Source organism: Elephantulus edwardii, unplaced genomic scaffold (genome assembly GCF_000299155.1).
Source record: "Elephantulus edwardii isolate Elephantulus edwardi_28Jun2011 unplaced genomic scaffold, EleEdw1.0 scaffold00021, whole genome shotgun sequence".
Lineage (NCBI taxonomy): Eukaryota > Metazoa > Chordata > Mammalia > Macroscelidea > Macroscelididae > Elephantulus > Elephantulus edwardii.
Window position 1 is genome coordinate 2,415,256 of NW_006399771.1, and position 14,674 is coordinate 2,429,929.

Here is a 14,674-nt window from a genome sequence, read left to right on the forward strand (position 1 = left end):
GAGGCCTGGGCTCTGGAGGCCGCCGCCATGCCGCTGCTCTTCCTGGAGCGTTTCCCCTGGCCCAGCCTCCGTACCTACACGGGCCTCAGCGGCCTGGCCCTGCTCGGCACCATCGTCAGCGCCTACCGCGCCCTCAGCCAGTCCGAGGCCGGGCCCGACGAGCCGGACCTGCTAACGGCCCCGCCGGAGGAGTCGTCGGCTCCCGCCCGGCCGGGCGTCGGGGGCCCGCGGGCCCGGGACGTGGCCCAGTACCTCCTCTCGGACAGCCTGTTCGTATGGGTGAGCGAGGCTGCCCGGGGGCCCCGCCGCGGTGGCCGGGGTCGGGGGGCGCCACGTCACCCATTATCGGGGGGGCGTGGCTGGGTCTGGGGGGGTCCCCTCCCGCGGGGACCAGCGCCTGCGGGGCGCCGGGACCGCGCTGGCGGCCGGAGGCGGGAGTCGGGGGCGCTGGAAACGGGGCCGCCGTGGGAAGGGCGCGTGAGCGGGGCCCGGGGGCCGCCACGAGCCAAGTTGGGGCTTTGAGGACGGGGGGTCGAGGGGCCGGGGAGCGGGGGGCGGGGAAATGGGGTCGGGGAGCGGGGAAGGGGCCGGCCTGGGAGGGACGGGGTTAAGTACCGCCGGATCCTTCTTGCAAATCCAAGAGCGGGAAGGTTTGGGGGGAATCCCGGGAAAGAAAATGTAGACTTGAAGGAGCTGGTTCCTGGGGAAGGTCAGTTACACCGAGTGTTGCATTAAGTGCAGAGAAGTTGAAAGAAAGACTTTTTGTGACTCGGCCCAGCGTGACAACGGTAGCTGATCTTTCACGACTAGGCGAGGGCACAAACAAAACAAAACCCAAATCCGCTGCGGGCAAGTCGATTCTTACCGGGAATAGAATCAGGTGCGAGTTCAGGTATATTTGGACCTTCCTGTTCAGAATGAGGCTGCCTTTAGCAACTTTTATATTGCCAGTTGGTATTTATCTCTTCTTGTTTCAAAACAAAACGGGGTTGTTTTTTTTTTTGCGCTGCTGATGCTTTTTTTTTTTTTTTAACCAGATGATTCAGGTTTATTATACTCGAAGGCTGCAAAGCATTCATTTTTAACTCAGTACTATTGTGTCTAGTGATCCATTTTAAAACAAGGCTTTCTAGGTTGTCTGGCCTTTGCAAGGCGTGTATATATATTTATGTATATGTGTATGGCTTATTTATTAGGACCAGGGTGTCCTTGTTTTGTCCCCTGCTGAGAACTTGGATGTCCGCTGCAGAGACACAGAATCATAATCCACACTTTTAGCAAGACCCACAGGTGATTCTCATGAATAAGAATCCTTGTGTGTATATACATAAGAATCACTCTAGGATCATGTTAACACTATAGATTCTGATTTGGTATAGTTGGGTGGGAAAACCACATTCTGGGCACAGGGGTCAAACCGAACCAGTGCACAGGGGTCAAACCGAACCAGTGCAATCCTTTAATTGGAACAGCTAATTTCAGATGGGACAGATCCACTGTATTTTGGCTGAAGAATTTAGTTTGCATCTTAACTTTGAGTACTTCTTATATAAATTCCACGGTGATTAGAAAAGTTGCTCCCGTGGCATTTGCTGCTGCATTTTCCATCTTTTTTTTAACTACCCCCCCCCCTTTGATCTTGTTCCCATGTGCGGTTGAGTTGTATTTAGGTCCCATCAAGTAATTTTTTTTTTTTGTTTTTGTTTTTTTTTGTTTAACTTTTAGCAACTTCATGTGAAAGAATTGCTATTTGCGTGTTCTATCCTGTCATGATCACAGGAGAGTTTGCCAGGGTCTTTGTGTCTGAAATTTACTGGGTGGCTTCAAACTGACAACTTTTTGGTTAGCACCTGAATCCTTACCCTAATGTGGCAGCAGGGCCCCTTTTGGGGTTGAGAGTAGGCTGTAAATGACTGAGATTAATATTCTAAACTGATAGAATGATCTCCGACTCATTTGTTCTAATTAATCCCACTGTGCTTCACCAGAAAGCCGTGGGATTTGTGAACTCTGGGGGCTGTGGAATTACACCTCCTTCCTGGTCCTTGTGGTGTAGAGATTAGAAGGAGACAGTGAAGAGTGAAGCTCCCTCCTCTGCTGCTCTGTAAAGTGACCAGCGAGAGGAGACAAGAAAGAACTTAAGTTGTTTCTGTTGTTTGATTTCAAATCGGCTTTTGTATTTGAGTTAGCAGGTAATATGATTTGAAGTGATGTGTGAAGAGTCCCTTTGACAAATATTAAGATTATATAATGTACTCTTGGTTATAGATATATGTTGCTTTTTTTTTAAATTTTATTATTTTTCTGTGCGTGTACCGTCAAATCAGACCTGGCTGGTACAGGAGGAGATTGTCCCTCCATCCCCGGTAGAGCATCTGGTGGATTCGAACCGTGTGCCTCTGGGATTGTAGTTGCAGCTCCTTGCCACTAGGCCACCGGAGCTCCCCTTATATATGTATTTAAGTCAAAGATACAAATAAGCCTTTGAGAAAGAACTGTTAAATTAACCACTGTTAATTTTGCTTGTGTTAAGGAGTTGCTGTGCCAACCCAGAGGCACACGGTTTGAATCCATCAGCTGCTCTGCAGGAGAAAGATGGGCACTCTCCTCCTGTGTGATTTACAGCCTCTGAAAACCCACTGGAGGATCAACTATGAGTTGGGTCTAACTTGACAGTACATAATAACCGTCTTGTTTGAAGATTATTTTTTTTTTAGGAGTTTCTTAAAAAGCTCATGTTTAAATTCCAAGGCTAGTACTTCTTCATAAAACATTGTGTAGTCTTGATTTTTGCTGTGAAAAATATTTTCAAGACAATTTTTCTTTTCAGGACACGTGTTGCCCTGTACAAGTTTATTTATACATTTTTCCCGTCAATCCCTTAACATCTTCTTGCTTTTACCCACCTTTTCCCTATGGTTTCACACGGTGACCTTCCTTGGTTTCTCCGTCCTACCACACATGAACCATACGTTTTCCCCTCACCCATTTAGTTTCTGATTTGGCAGCCAGGTAGAGGTCAGTAACACTTTTGGTGGCTTGTACAGATAACTAATTGAGTAAATATGTGGTGGGTCTTTTGTGTAAGTAAATCCTTTTACATTCAGATTCAGTTTTGCAAAACACTGCCTACCAAGGCCAAACAAGATGAAACAGAAATAAGTTCTGTAAATCCTGCTAGCTAGTATTTAACATACTGAGATCTCTAAAACCTATTTCTATAAAGCACAATTTAGGGATAATCTAAGTTTGCTCTGTATAGGTCTGAAGCACTTGTTGATGAAACGAAAGCTGTCGGTATGGATTCCACCTCAACGTTAAGAAAATAAAAAATCCTCACGACTGGACCAATAAATAAACAACATCATGATAAGTGGAGGCAAGAGTGAAGTTGTCAAAGATTCCATTTTAGTTGGATCTGCATTGATCACCCAAGGAGGTAGCAATCAGTGACATACTGCATTGGGTGAAAGAGAAGAATATCAGACCTGATATAAAAGACCCAAGTCTTTTTTTAAAATTTTTAAAATTTTTTCATTTTTATTATTTGTATGTACCGTCAAATCAGATCTGACTGGTACAGGAGGAGATTGTCCCTCCTTCCCCGGCAGAGCATCTGGTGGATTCGAACTTTGTGCCTCTGGGATTGCAGTGCAGCTTCTTGCCATTAGGCCACCAGAGCTCCCCTCCAAGTCTTTTTCAGGTGTTTTCTGTTGCTTTATATGCATGTGAAAGCTAGATACTGACTAGGAAGACTGAAATAGAATTGATGCCTGTGAATTGTGATGTTAGTGGAGGGTAATAAATAGACTCAGAAGTTTTCTATAGATGCCCTTCATTCTGTTGAGGAAGTTTTATTATCAGGTTTGTTAACAGGTATCTGGTTTTATCAGATACGTTATCTGCATCAGTTGGTATGGGAAGGTGTTACCCAAGTCCTGTGAAAGCTCATGGAAGCTCAGTGCTTGCTTACCTGCAATACTGCATCTAACCTGATCCAATGCACTGACAGCCTGCAGGATCCTGGCTCATTGCTCACCAGTCTGTGTGACATCAGCTTACATTATTCACCGTCACTGCATCCAGTTCCCTGATGGATTTTGAGTTTATGTGAGATGTTTCAGTCAATCACAGAACTCAGAAGATACAGATAGGAGTAGAAGAACTGAACAGAGCAGGAATAGATGAGGTCAAGAGGAGGAATAATTAAGGCCACAGGTGACTGAGTGGTACAGCAGTTTGGATATTTGGAACATTGTCAATTTGTTTCATCAGAACTGGGTTTGCACTAGTGATTATAAAAGAAATTGTTCTTGAAACTCTCAGTGAGATGAATTGACACAGTGACTGCAACAGTAGGCTTAAACACAGCTGAGTTTATGGAGATGGACAGGACAGGGCAAGGTTTTTATATATTGTACATAAGGTGTCTCGGAGTTGGAGCCAACTTTTTGCCACCTAATAGCAACGCCTTATTACATCTGATAGCATCTTAAAGGAGCTTTGGTAGCACAGTGGTTAAGTGTTCAGTGACCTACAAGGTCAGTGGTTTGAACCCAGAAAGTGTTCCATGGGGAAGACACAGCAAACTGCTTCCATAAAGATCACACTTTTTGAAATCCCATGAGACAGTTCTCTGCCCTGTAGGGTCTCTCTGAGTTGAAATCAACTTAGTGGCATTGGGTTTAGTATTTTGGGTTTCAAAACCATCTAAGGAAGTTTTAAATGAACACACATCAAAACATTTTAAAGGTACTCTTTTGAGCAGTTTAGAGGTTATAGCTATTAGCATCATTTTCTCTTTTTTTTTTTTTTATTTTGTGTGCGTGTACCGTCAAATCAGATCTGACAGGTACGGGAGGATATTGCACCTCCTTCTCCGGCAGAGCATCTGGTGGATTCGAACCGTGTTCCTCTGGGATTGCAGTGCAGCTTCTTGCCACTAGGCCACCAGAGCTCCCCCATTTTCTCTCTTAAAGTAACTCTTATAAATTAAAAGGGAAAATTTTTGTTGACTGACAGTAGTATATATGCAGAATATGTGAGTTTAGAGAAAAGAGAATAATTTTGCCTAAGGAAGGACTCATGGAAACTGACATTAGAATCCGAATAATTTTGCCTAAGGAAAGACTCATGGAAACTGACATTAGAATCCAGTTTTGGAAGATGGAAGGTTCTCCTAGAGAAAACAGCATGTGGAATTCAATGAAATGAGGAAGACTGTGTAAGGTGTATGGACTGTTAAAAATATGTTGGATTTTTTGATTAATGGAGGAAGCAGGATTTATGAAGGAGAGATGTAGGGGTAATAAGAGGTGGGAAGTAACTGCTCTGAGAGAATGGAAGAGGTGAGCATTCCTTCTGCAGGCTTTTTCCTCAGAATCATGTACCTGAGACATCCTGACTCAGTGTGACCTGGGTACTTGTAAAAGGTAGTTTCTCATATTATATCAGGGAATTATTTTTAGCAAGACAGTTGAGAGCCTGGAATCTAGTGGCACAAGTGGCGAAGCACTATGCTGATTGGATGATTGGTGATTCCCATTCACAGAGGCACCTTGAGAAGAAGGCCCAGTGATTTGCTTCTGGAAGTTTGTGATCTTGAAAATTCTGTAAAACAATTCTGTTCTGAAAACTTGGGGTTACCATGAATTGGAATTGGCCAGCTAACAATAATAACAAAAGGTGATTTCAGGCAGGTTTTGGGTGTTCTAGCTCAACAGTACGGAACAGCTCCTTTGAGGAGGCGGCTCTTTCCTGGTCATATTTTTAGTATCTTCCTACCAGAAGGCTTTATCTCCTGGCAGTATATCAGACAGTGTTCTACTGCTGTTCACAACGTTTGCACTGGCCCCTTATTTCAGAAGTGGATTCCAGTCCTGTTTCCTAGCCCTTCTTAGTCTGGACGCTGCACTGAAATCTGTCCACTAGAGATGGTCCTCCTCGTACTTGAAACATCAGTGGCCTGTCTTCCAGCATCAAAGCAATATGCAAACCCCTTCAGTCTGCCAGACTGACAAGTGATGAAATGAAAGCAAAAATCCTCACTGCAGGACCAGTAAGTAGCAGTTACCATAAACAAAGATTGAAGCTGTCAACTTCATGTTGCTTGAGTCTGTAATGAGGGCCTATCAAGCAGCAGTCAAGAAGCCAGGAACTTTACATATCACGTCAGATGGGTCTGCTACAAAGGTACTCTTGCCAGTGCAAAGGAGCAGGCATGTCACTTTGAGGACTAAAGTACACCTGGCCAGCCATGGCTTTTTCAACGGCCTCACATGTTGTGACAGTGTATATGGAAGACTGCGGAGTTGCTGCCTTTGAATTGTGTTGGGGAAGAACATTAACAATGCTAAGAATATTATGCCAAATGGACCCTCAGAAGTCAACCAAGTCCAGCCTTCCTTGTCTCACTTTAGGAATGTTAACAAGAGGAGGCCAATCCCTGGAGAAAGGACATTATGATTGGGAGCCTTTTCTAAGACAAAAGAGAACCCTCAGTGGAGATGGACTGGCCCAGTGGCCAAGACCACAGGCTCAGGAATAGCTGCAGTTGTGAGAATGGTGCAGGACCAGGAATTATTTCATTCACTTGTCCGTAGTGTTGCTGTGAACCAGAACTAATTTCATGAGGAGTCACTGCATGACGTGAATGGTTAACAGTCTTGATGGCTCAAAGGATGGCCTGGTGACCTGCTTCTAAGGAAATAAGTAATTGAAAACCCTGTGGAGCGTGATTCTAGTATGACACGTGTCATTACCACGAATTGGAATTGACTCCTAGGCAACTGGTTTCATGTTCTGGAAGGTGACCTGGGAAGAGTGGGAAGTGTAGCGCAAAGACCAGGGTGTGCAAACCTGGTCTGTTTTACCAAGGAGTGTGGGCTGTGTTCATGGAAAACCACTGTTGGACTTGAAAAGAGACAAGGGAATTGTCATGATGAGATGATTATTTGAGGGGACATTTGTGGAAGCAGTGTGTGAGATGGATTTGTGTAGAGTTTATGTAGAATGGGAGAAGACTAGGAGATCAAGTGCCCTAAAACCACTTATTGCCAAAGAGGACCTCTGACGTGGACACGCCAAGATTATTTTCTTTCTTTCTTTTTTTTTAAATTTTATTTTAATGAAAGTTTACAGAGACTTTGGATTTCTAGTCATTCGTTGTTGCACTTTTCTCCCTGCCCACCTCTCCCCCTGGGCATGCCAGGAGTCTTAAATACCTGCATTTGACCCGATCACCTGTTTTCCCCTGTCATGTTAAACTTTCATTTGAAGTTTTATTCCTAAGAAATCTTTATTGCTGTTCATTTCTAGGCTTTATTCAAGTTAAAATTTCCATTCAAGTATCTTGATCCATTTTGTCTTTAAATTTTTTTTTTTTCACAATTGTTCAGGTGTTTTAGCACACTTCTTTATTCTTATTCGTTACTTTTCTGTTTTGTTTTTAAAACCAGATTAGCCCCTAAAATTGTAAGAGCAAGACACGGTAAAATGAGAAATAGAAATAAGAAACAGATGGTGAAAGTTTTGCTTATTTCACACACGCGCGCACACGTACACACTCTCTTTATATATGTATGTAATCTCATTGTAGTTATATATAGAGTGTACTTAAATAGTAGTCTCAAGGGGGAAAATATTACTGAAAATGGAAAGCCTAAAAGTGAAGTGACCATTTAGAGCAGAAGTTGGCATATGGTGGTGGCAGGCCTGACGTGCACCTGTGTCTGTACATTTGTAAAAGGTTATGGGGGGCAGGGAAGAGGAAGAAGATGTGACAGAGCGTGTGGCCTGCAAAGCCAAAAATATTTACTACCCACTGGCCCTGTGGTGCAGTAATGAAATGCTCAGCTTTTCCCTGAAATTAGTAGTTTGACTTGATCAACTCTTCAGGGGAAATGTCTGATAATCTGCTGCTTTAAAGACTACCACCTAGGAAACTGTACGGGGACAGTTCTGCTCTGTCATTTAAGGTGATTATGAGTCAAAACTGACATGAGGGCATCTACAGCAGTAACAATATTTGCGGCAGCATTTGTTGATGGCTCCTTTAAACCCAGTTCCACATAGTCCTAATATTTCAGAGATGAAAGCGTATTATTAGCTTTGTATCTTTATGAATCAAGTATTCATTCTCAAGGCAGAAAATTGTTACCTTGAGAAATGATGGGTCAGCTGAAGCAAATGAATCTCACCAAGAATAGAATGGAAACAAACCTAGATAAGCAGTTGAGAGGTGGAGGAGAAATCTTCGTGTTGGAGGGTGGGTGCTGTGGTTTGCCTGCCTGCTCAGAGTGGACTGAGGACTTGCATACGGAATCTTACTTGTCCCATGTTTTGGGTTTGCAGTCCACCTCCTTACCACTAAGCCACCAGAGTCCTGCATTTTCCCCTCATCCTTTGACAAGAAGAACAAAATCATTGATGTTATCAAGGGGAGTGAGCATGAGTCTTTGCATTTCATTGGCCTTTGATATTTGTCACCGAGAGCTTACTGAGAGGTAACAGTCCATGCATTGCCCTAGAATGGAGTTGACCTGCACAGCACCTGTTGGTGTTAAAGTCAGAGACCAAGATATATTCAAATTGAGCATCTCCTTGGAACCACTCCTGGCAGTCTAGCCACATTTCCTTAAAAGCTCATACATAAATTCTGCCTTGTTGGTGGTTAGTATTAAGCAAAAATACCTCCACCGATAGGCAGTGAAAAATGTCGTTATGCCACCTCACAGGCTGAATAATCTTATAATTTAGTTTTCAATTTCTTAAGTGGTAATTAGAAGCAACATTCTGGGAAGAAAATTTTCTTGTAGGGCTGTAGATTAACCCCTTCAAGATGGAGTTAATTTTGTGCTCTTGAAACCACGCGTGTACAGTAATGGAAGACAATTTTAATAAGGTGGGGGCGGGAACCACCTTTTTTATAAATTAATTTTTTTTTTTGTATATATAGTCAAATTGGATTTGACTGGCACAGGAGGAGGTTGTCCCTCCTTCTCCAGCAGAGCATCTGGTGGATTTGAGCGACGTGCCTCTGGGATTGCAGTGCAGCTTCTTGCCACTGGGCCACCAGAGCTCCCTGGAAACCCCTATTTTTTAAGATTATGTGAATTTTTATATACTTGGTGGGACTTGTGGTACTGCTGAGAGCTGGAGAGTAATAAGAATGACGGAAGAATTGATGCCTTTGAACTGTGGTGCTGGAGAAGAGCACTGAACATCCTATAGACTGTAAAAAGGACAAACAGATATGTCCTGGAGAAGGTGCAGCAGGAGCGCGCCTTGGAGGCAAAGATGGCCAAGCTCCGTCTCACATACTTGGGGCATGTTGTTAGGAGAGGCTTTTCATTGGAATATCCATCATGCTTGGAAAGGTGGGAAGGATGGCAAAAGAGGCAGATCCTTGACCAGGTGACTATGGCAGTGGGCTCCCGTGTGTGATTGATTGTGAGGATGGCACAGCGTAGGGCAGGGTTCAGTTCTGTTGTCCATACATTTGCTGTGAGTTGTCCTCAGTGGCACCTAACAACAACAGTGGAACATATATCCCAAGAAATCTTTGGTGCTGAAGTTGGTAGAATGAGGCTTTTATCTTCACATCCATCCCTTTACCAGGCCTTATCAGATAGCTGCATGCACTAAAAATGGAACATCTGATATCCCAGAGGTGGGAATGAAAGAGGACACTACGCTTTACAGGTCACAAAAGGGTTAAACTTGATTACATAGGATCTCTGCTGTCTGACCTGTTACAGGCTGCTCAGGAACAAGCAAAACTTATATCAACTTAGCTCGTTGCTATCTGGTCAGAATAGACCCATAAGTGGCCCTCTCTTGAGTTTTGAGGTTGAAGACACTGGTAAATTTGAACCACCAGAGATGTTAGCTGTTAACTTCCTACAGACTAGACCAGAAGAGTTCCTGTTATTTTATGTTTGTTGTGTGAGGTTAAAGCCACTCTAACTTGTAGTAACCCTATGAACAACAGATCTGAACTTTGCCCTATACAGCAGCATCATTATAATCTCTGACATGCTCGAGCCCGTTGGTAAAATCACTCTGCCAGCCTATCTTATTAAAGGCCTTCCTCTCTTTCTCTGACCCTCCACCTTGCTCAGCGTGATGTCTTTTTCCAAGGACTAGCTGCTCCTTACAACATCCTCAAAGTATGTGAGACAGCCTTGTCTGTAAGAAGCACATGACTGGACTTCTTCCAAGACGGATTCGTTTGTTCTTTTGGCAGTCCATGGAATAGTCACTGCTCTTCTCCAGAATCACAACCCAGAGGCATCGATTTTTCTTTGATATTCTTTTTTCATTGTCTCATCTTCCAGTGCTTAGGAAGCAATTGAAAATTGCATCAAGTGCACTTTAGATTTTAAACTGACATGCTCACTTTTTAGCTCCTTGAAGAGATCCTTGACCTTAACAGCAGGTTCCCCCAGTGCAACATATTTTGATTTTTGCAGTCTGAAACTGAACATAAAATCAAGGTGCAATAATAATAATAATTGATTACTGGAATGCAAAACTTGGAAACAAAAAAGGACTGGTATTTGAAAAGTACAGCCTTGGTAATAGAAATGAGACTGGAAATTAGATGATAGATTTTTGTACTGTCAGTCATCTTTAATTACCTTTTAAAAAAATACAAATGGCAGCTATACACATGGCTATGAGTTGTGCTTGACTCAGTGGTACTAACAACAACAGTACGTTTTTTTCATGGGCTGCACAAGAATCAGACTGACCATGTCTGTGGATAGAGTTGATGGAGAAGCTCAGTATCTGCAGTCAAAACAAACCCAGGGGCTGTCTGTGGAACACACCATCAATTACTCATGTTCAAGTTCAAATTGAAGCTCGAGAAAATTAAGTCCACAAAAACAAAAATATGGCTTTGAGTCTATTCCAACTGGATTTAAAAGCCATCTCAAGAATTGATTTGATGCATTGGACACTAGTGACTGAAGACCAGCCTCTGAAGACAAGTTGTGAGATGACATCAAAGACATCATCTAGAAAGAAAGTAAAAGGTCACTTCAGAGACAGGAAAGAAAGAAAGATTGAAGTGGAAGTCAGAAGAAACCCTGAAACGTGTGCCAGGAAGTGTGAGGATGGTGCAGGATAGAACAGGGTTCAAAACTTTTGTACATAACGTCGCTGTGAGTCCAACACCACTCAGTGATACCTAACAACAAAAAGTACTCATCCACACCCTGTCAAGTGCAGGGAAAAATAAATGTGGAATTTCATAACTGGTCAGTTAAGTAGTAGATTAAAACCTTTTGAAAAATAATGTTCATTTTGCAAAAGTTTAAAAGTATCAGAAGTAGTATACATTGTTTGAGTTAGGTGCCACTGCATCAGCTGCTGCTCATAGCAAATCTTATGAAACACCTGATTATTTTTCTTTTCATATCCTGGAATGCAATGAAAAGCAAATTGTCCTCTACCCTTTCTTTCCCAGGACTCACTTCCCTTCCCCAGAGGCAGCCATTACTCTTGCTTGCATGTAGTGTGTCGTAGGCAATTAAGAAGTACAGTAATCCCCCTGCAGTTTTTCTCTCTGACATTTGAGCAGCTGTGTGAAAGTATTTAAATTGCCTGTCATTCCACATAGCAACCTAGAAAGTGACTCATCCCTTTTGTCCATCTATACAGGCTACAATGCTACTTAACCTGTTAATAGTCTTTGTGGATATCTGATTATTTCCTTATCACTGGGTTTTTTAATGACTGTTGTTTTGCTTAATAAGAGCCTCCAGGCACAGTTCAGATTGGCCAAGGCACAGCGGTACACCTCACCCTTCCAGTACCTGAGGGGTTAACATTGGATCCTGGGTGTCTTTTGAATGTATGCACGGAGGCATGCATCAGCGATAATTGAGAGTTTGGTTCCAGACCACTGAAGTAAAGGAAGCCATGAACTTTTTGGTTTCACAATGTGTACAAAAGTTGTTTTTAACGATACCATAATTCATTATCCAGGGAGGCCCTGGTGGTCTAGTGGTAAGGTGCTGTGCTGCCAAACTCAAAGACAAGCTGTTCAAATTCACCAGCTGCTCAGAGGGAGAAAGGTGCACAGCCACCCGTGCTGTTCACTGGCTCTGAAAACCTGCTGGAGAGTCAGCTATAAATTGCTTCCAACTCATTGTACATAACAACAAAAAGCATTACGAAAAGTTTGAACTATTTTGAGAATTACCAAAATGTGATACAGAGAAATGGAATACACACTGGAAAAACAGCCCAATAGACTGGCTTTTACTGCAAGGTTGCCACTAACCTTCAGTTTGTAAAAAAAATATAATAAGGTCTAGGCGTTGAGGGGTAGGGGAACCATATAGTGCCTTTAGCCAGGAGACTTCCAGGCGGCTGGCTATGAGTTGTTTTAGGTACTTGTTGGGGTAGTTAGAGGTGACAAGCAGTTAAATGCCTTTAGGCTAAGGTTTACAGGTAAAGTGGGATGCCTCTGAATGCTTATTGAGAGATCTAGACGCTTACTTAATGGAGCAGGGTTGAGGTGAGGCTGCCAAGAGGCCTAAGGGCAGAAAGGCCAAAGAAGCAGAAATGGAAGAGATTTAGAAGCTTTCTTACCCTTCTCGAAGGGGATCAGCCTGACCTTTGGGTTGGCGAAAAATGGAGGAATCAGGGTCTGCTTTGTTCTGAAGGGTTAGATTAAGATCATGGTCTCTTAGATTGTGAAGAGTTAGAGCTTCACCCACTTTGTTCCACAGTGTGGGGCTCCCATTCAGGGCTAGGAAGAAGGAGTAGGACTTTTGCCCAAAGCTGAGGTGATGGGGCTGCCATGTCCAAGGGAGAAAAGAATGAGGCCTACCCAGTCGTCATAGGGGCTGGGAGGCTGAGGACACAAATAGCCACTCCTAGTTGGACAGCAGGGCTGCCCAAAGCCGAGGGAACAGTTACCCTTCCTGTGGTCTGCTCATCCACTAATTTCTGCTAACCTAATATTTCCCTCTCCCCCTTCATCCCCTTTTCCCTTTTAAGAGTTACTCATGACCTGTTCCATGTTGTTAATTATCCATATTATCTGCCCATTCTCTCCAGGTACATCCTCCCTTCCCCTGATCTTTTAGTGTTCATTGTTTGCACAATCTATTTGTACTCTTCCCTGTACCCCTCCCCAGCCACCCTCTTGTTTTCACAGTAGAAGTCTTATGCAGGAATTGTCTTTTTGTGACTGAATTATTTCAGCATATTTTTCTCTAGATTTGTCTGTGTTGTATAGTTATAGTGTTTTACCAATTCTTCATTGTTTTTAACATTGCATAGTATTCTATTGTGACTTTACCAGTATCTCTATCCATTCATTTGTTGATGCATTTGGGTTGTTTCATCTTCTTGCTATCTGAATAATGCTGCAGTAAACATTGGTGTATCTGTTTGGGTCTCACCTCTAAGTTGTCTTGAGGCATTCCTGGTAGTGGATGTTGTCATGATGTGCTATCCAAGTCAACCTGACTCATAGCTGACCCTCTAGTATGTTTTAAGAGGCAATATATCACATGGGCAGTCAGGAGATGAAAAAATGAATTGCTTTGGGAAAGTCTGCTATCGGGGACACCATCTTGCCCCCTTCACGCGCCTTGAGTGCTAAAGAGCAGCGGTATCAGTCTAAGAGACTAAGGTGCACCTGAGTCAGACCACAGTCTTCTTAGTTACTTCCTATGTATCTGAGAGCTGCACAGTGAATGAGGTTGACAGAAGAAGCATTGATGCCTTTATGTTGCTGGAAAAGAATATTGAACACACTATAGAGTGCCAAGAGAACAAGCAGGTTTGTCCTGAAGGGGGTGAAACTAGGTTGCTCCTTAGAGGCAAGGATTTTGAAGCTCTGTCTCACATACTTTGGGCATATTGTCAGGAGAATATCATGCTTGGAAAGGTGGAGAGAGTGTGTAGAAGAGGAAGACTACAAATCAGATGGGTTGACACAGTAACTAGGGTAGTGGGGGTAGGTGTGTTGGAGACAGTGAGGCTGGCTCAGGATTGTGCAGGGTTTGGGCCTGTGGTGCACAGGATTGCTACGAGTCCCAAGCAACTCAACGGCACATACCTAACAACAAAAGATACAATAGTTTTTTATAAAGCTTTGGTCATAATCTTAAAATAAATTTTAAGTTGCTTCTTATCCTGCAAAGCTTTGACTTTTTTTTTTTAAATTTTTTTTAATTATTATTTTGTGTGTGTGTGTACCGTCAAATTGAATCTGACTGGTACAGGAGGAGATTGTACCTCCTTTCCCAGCAGAGCATCTGGTGGATTTGAACCGTGCAATTCTGGGATTGCAGTGCAGCTTCTTGCCACTAGGCCACCAGAGCTCCCCTAAAACTTTGACTTTTATGTATAAAATTCACAAGAGATTCTTTTAACATAAATTTCCTTCCTAATACTAGTATATTCTCTTAAACTTTCCCCTCCTCCTTGAGCATACTATTTTAAAAACTTTCAATTGTTGTTGTTGTGTTGTTATGTGCCTTCGAGTCGCCTGCGACTCATAGCGACCCTATGTACAACAGCCCTAAACTCCGCTCTGTTCTGTGCCAATCACACTGTCTCTGACACTCCCATCCCGATTACCCCAGTCACTGAATCAATCCACCTCATAGAGGGCCTTCCTCTCCTGCGCTGTCCTTCCACCCTCTCA

At 43.2% G+C, this 14,674-nt stretch overlaps 1 protein-coding gene across 1 annotated transcript in view; it reads left to right on the top strand.

The window, feature by feature from the left end:
- Positions 1 to 6: 6 nt before the first annotated feature.
- The window catches only part of AMFR (autocrine motility factor receptor, E3 ubiquitin protein ligase), a 54,765-nt gene continuing 40,097 nt past the window's right edge, over positions 7 to 14,674 (top strand). The window contains exon 1 of the mRNA XM_006882514.1: positions 7 to 279. Within this exon, the coding sequence (XP_006882576.1) occupies positions 28 to 279 (252 nt within the window). The 5' untranslated portion in view covers positions 7 to 27. The remainder of the gene's footprint in view (positions 280 to 14,674) is intronic.